Source organism: Dysidea avara, chromosome 13 (genome assembly GCF_963678975.1).
Source record: "Dysidea avara chromosome 13, odDysAvar1.4, whole genome shotgun sequence".
NCBI classification, from domain to species: Eukaryota; Metazoa; Porifera; class Demospongiae; order Dictyoceratida; family Dysideidae; genus Dysidea; species Dysidea avara.
Window position 1 is genome coordinate 2,027,236 of NC_089284.1, and position 4,134 is coordinate 2,031,369.

At 40.5% G+C, this 4,134-nt stretch overlaps 1 protein-coding gene across 1 annotated transcript; it reads left to right on the plus strand.

The window, feature by feature from the left end:
* Positions 1-1,490: 1,490 nt before the first annotated feature.
* LOC136243381 (serine/threonine-protein kinase MARK2-like) lies at positions 1,491-3,856 on the plus strand. The gene is made up of 7 exons (XM_066034898.1): positions 1,491-1,682; positions 1,730-1,843; positions 1,936-2,120; positions 2,327-2,512; positions 2,564-2,685; positions 2,794-3,021; positions 3,081-3,856. Exons 1-7 carry the CDS (start codon positions 1,491-1,493, stop codon positions 3,854-3,856), a joined length of 1,803 nt encoding a protein of 600 aa, XP_065890970.1.
* The last annotated feature ends 278 nt before the right edge of the window (positions 3,857-4,134 follow it).

Genomic DNA, 4,134 nt, shown 5'->3' on the forward strand with positions numbered 1-4,134 from the left:
TAGTTGATTGATACCATCATTGAAACAACGATACTACCGTTTTAGCGATATATCGCGATATTTTGAAAGTATCGATATCGCGATATTTTGTTATTAACTATCGTGATACCATGCCTGTACATTACTGTCATTAAAAATCCATTTGTTATGCAGTACTAGGCTATATATAAAGTCCACCCATCTGGTTTCCCCTGCAGAGAGGTGTGAACACCATAACAACTTCAAAGCATGTGTTAAAATAACTGTTACTATAAACAATGATGATAGTGGCTAGTTTGCTATCACCTATAAGGACTTCCTGCAGGAATGCTGAGCAATATGCTATGTAGCACCAGCTATGATTGACTTATTTGTAAGTATCGTGAACTATTCAGTATCGTGAATAGTGGCTTTAGTATCGATCGTGATACTAAAATGGCAGTATTGCTCAGCCCTAATATATACATACAATAAAAGAGTGAATGTGTCCTCGGTCACTTACGACCACAGTAGCTAACTCCTGTTGTATAATCTGTATAGTTTTTATGTTGTAATTATTAATAGGTTATAATTTTTGTAAAGATCAGACTTTACAGGATCCTTGAGCCTCCTTACCTGTAAACTTAATAGATAGGCATGTGTAGTAGTTAGCCGCCCGCCCGCATGGCAAAGTTTGTTTGATCATAGACCCACCGGCCACTCTGGTTTGATTATACCAATGGCGGATCCAGGATGGGGCATTTGGGGCAAATGCCCCCCCCCCCCCCCTTCAAGAAATTGCATACAAGATCGAGATACTCTAATAGAGCAGTCAATTACTCTAATAAAGCAGTCACAATGTTCATGAGGCAGTGCAGCTTACTTATGAAGCTATATAGGATTTTATTTTACATAACATACGTGATATAATATATTTGGTAAAGGATAAATTATTGTTGTGACCTTTTTTTTTTTTTTTTTTTGTTCAACTTTTTTCAGCAAGGTGCCCCCCCTCTTTCCAGACTCTGGATCCGCCCCTGTATACTGTTCCAAAAAAAAAATCAGTATGCAGTAGGGCCACTCCAACTTGACTTCCTGTTTCCACTACAGGTGTACAGTACATCTATGAAAAAGAGCTAACCTCGGCAGTGCTTGGGTGGGTAGATAATCCATGCCTCGGTAGAAGCGTGATCACAGATGACGTCACTCATCCTTACTTCTAGTCTCTAGCAGAAACACGGCACTTTACTCTAGCATGAATGTCACCCGGAAGAAACTGTCTTAAGAACCTTATCTCAGATACAAGTATATACATGTATGCTAACGTGTACTGTGCTTGTCCTAGTATCCTTGCACGTGATTAAATGCGTATCGTCATGGTAACTACGCATGCGCACAATTAGCGTCAAAGCGATTAGGGGCAAGAGATACTTACTCGTATCCTAAAGCGAACTGAAAGTTGTTCAGTGCTTGTTCTGGTGTTTTTTTAAAAAAATCTTTTATCAGCGATTTTTGCTATTTGAACTACTGCGATGCCGGAACCGTTTCGAATCAACGAATCGGGGGCTGTCTGTAGGATGTACGTTGACCCGACGCAATGGAATATCCAGCCAAAGCAGCAACGCCCCCCACAAGAAGTGAACGGATACCTTCTCAGCTATGTTATCGGAAGTGGCGCGTACTCTAAAGTGCGACTGGCCATACAGAGAGGAACTGGCCAAAAGGTTTGTCCATAAGTTTCTTGTATAATATGTTATAAACTTTGCTCCAGGTGGCGGTGAAGATAATTCGGAAGCAACATGAATGTGCTGAGTTTACCGACAAGTTCCTACCTAGAGAACTTAAAGTGCTTCACAAAATGAGAGGTTTTAGCCATCCGAATCTCGTAAGTGAAACATATACACGTGCGTTCTATTAGAGTGCTTTACCACAACAAATGTACGTTCTATTAGAGAGTTTTGTGTGTTTCTGTTACAGATCAAGATCCACGAGTTGTTCACTATTATGGACAAGGTGTATGTGGTGATGGATTATGCTAGAGGTGGCGACCTTCTGTCTTTCCTGAACAAGTTTGGACCAGTTTATGAATGGAGAGCCAAGAAGATGTACCACCAAGTATTGTCTGCGCTGGACTACTGCCACTCCAGGAATATTGTCCACAGGTATATAGTCAATAAATATATTCACATTGTACTCTTGTGTTCCTCATCTACATTTTTTGAGTGACTGCGGTATGTTTGTATGCATGTACATAATTTATGTACGTAGTATGTATGTAAGTATGTACATATGGTGTGTGTGTGTGTGTGTGTGTGCATGATATTAGATAGTTTATGTAGCTGTGTACCATGAAAACTAACCTTTATAGGGATCTCAAGTGCGAGAACATTCTGTTGGACAAGGACAACAATGTGAAACTTACTGACTTTGGGTTTGCCACCAATTTCAATGGTACCAAACTACTGGAGACCTACTGTGGATCCTTTGCCTATGCTCCTCCTGAGATTTTGCGCCAGCAGAAGTACAATGGATTCAAAGCTGACATCTGGAGCTCGTGAGTTATCATCCTTGCATTTTCGTTTATTCAACTGTCATCACAACACAGGGGAGTAGTCCTGTATGCCATGGTGTGTGGCATCCTACCTTTTGGTGACAACCAACTACACCGCCTGATTGACAGGAAGGAAGTCACCCTTCAATTTAGATCCCCACACAACCTATCTGCAGGTATGAATAACACATTGTCACATTAGTACCATAGTAACCCAAAACCCTGTTCTGATGTTAGATGCACAAACAAATACCTCTACTTTACACTTTCTCCTCTGTTCACAGAGTTTAAGAACTACATCAAGAGCATCCTCAAAAGGGAACCCTACAAAAGACCAACTGTCAAGCAGCTATTGAGTGCTAACTGGCTGCAATTGGAAGACCACGATGTATCAATGAAGAGTGGAACTGGTGGTGACAATAACAGCAGGGCAAGTAGTCCAGCTGGAAGTAGTGATGCCAGTTCTTGTTGGAGTCTGTTAGCTGAGGCTTCTCTCTTATCAATTGGATCAGGTAAGGTTTGTTTATATACGTATATTAACACCTACTAATGCTGTTATATGATTGTACAGATACTTCCTGCAAAGAGGAATCCAAGTCAACTGCTGTAGCGACCACAGATCTTGTCACAAAAGAGGTGCCTACTGATTGTATTACTAAGATGAGTAGCCCACCGCCAAAGATTTACCACTCAAAACAAAAGTGCCAAAAGAAGAAGAAAATTGGATCTTCTTCATCAAAGGTCAAATTGCCTGCATGTGTACCTCCACAAGTTCCTAAAGTGCAGTACATTACGGTGCAGCCTGCCAAACCGAACAAGACTTGTTTAAACGTTTCTCCTCACAAGAAGAAAGGAGTCAATGATATCCTTCAGATTACGCCTGTGAAGCCTTCTGAGCCAAGGCAAAAGCTGAAAGCATCACCAAAAAAAGTTGCCGATGCTACCAAGCTGGAACCACTGGAAGAGTCCTGCATAATGAGAAAGAAGACATTTGTTGTCCCGCCTACCTTGTCAACTAGTGGCAACAGCAGCAGCTATTGCAGCAAAAAAGCCGATCCATTCGACAAGTATATTCTTCAAGGAATCCCTGTTCCTACAAGTAACAAGGGACCTACATCTTTGAAGGCTAGGGGTACTGGAATTGATCCATCTGGAGCCCCAATAAATCTCTTCCGGCCTAAGACAAAGTCCTCCTTAAAGAGACCCGTAATAACACCATTCACTTACACAAAGCCACGTTCAACACCAAACAACCGAATGCCTGCCATTGTCAAGGCAACTACAATTAACCCTCTTGGGAGCACTAAAGATAAATTTATTCTCAATATGCTCAACAATTTTGGATGAATTTCTCTTCTCAATTGACCCTTTTAAACTATTTTTCTGCTTTAATGACAATTGAATTTTTTGTTGCTTGTATGTATTTAACCCAAAATAAAACTTTAAAATGTTCATTTTTGTAAGTATTTTGAACAAAAAAATTTAAAAGTTTGTGAAATAGGGCAACCATACACACACTGCACACTAGTGCACAAACTGCCCTAGGGCAAACACACATGCAGTATAATAAACATTAAATTCCCTATATCCTAAACACTGGGATTCACATACCTTATAAGCACCAA

Excerpts from the sequence above, each read along its gene's own strand:
- LOC136243381 (XM_066034898.1), top strand. The coding sequence starts at position 1,491 with ATGCCGGAACCGTTTCGAATCAACGAATCGGGGGCTGTCTGTAGGATG. Across the intron at positions 1,683-1,729 it reads AGAGAGGAACTGGCCAAAAG|GTGGCGGTGAAGATAATTCG; the intron begins GTTTGTCCATAA and ends ACTTTGCTCCAG. Across the intron at positions 1,844-1,935 it reads GTTTTAGCCATCCGAATCTC|ATCAAGATCCACGAGTTGTT; the intron begins GTAAGTGAAACA and ends TTTCTGTTACAG.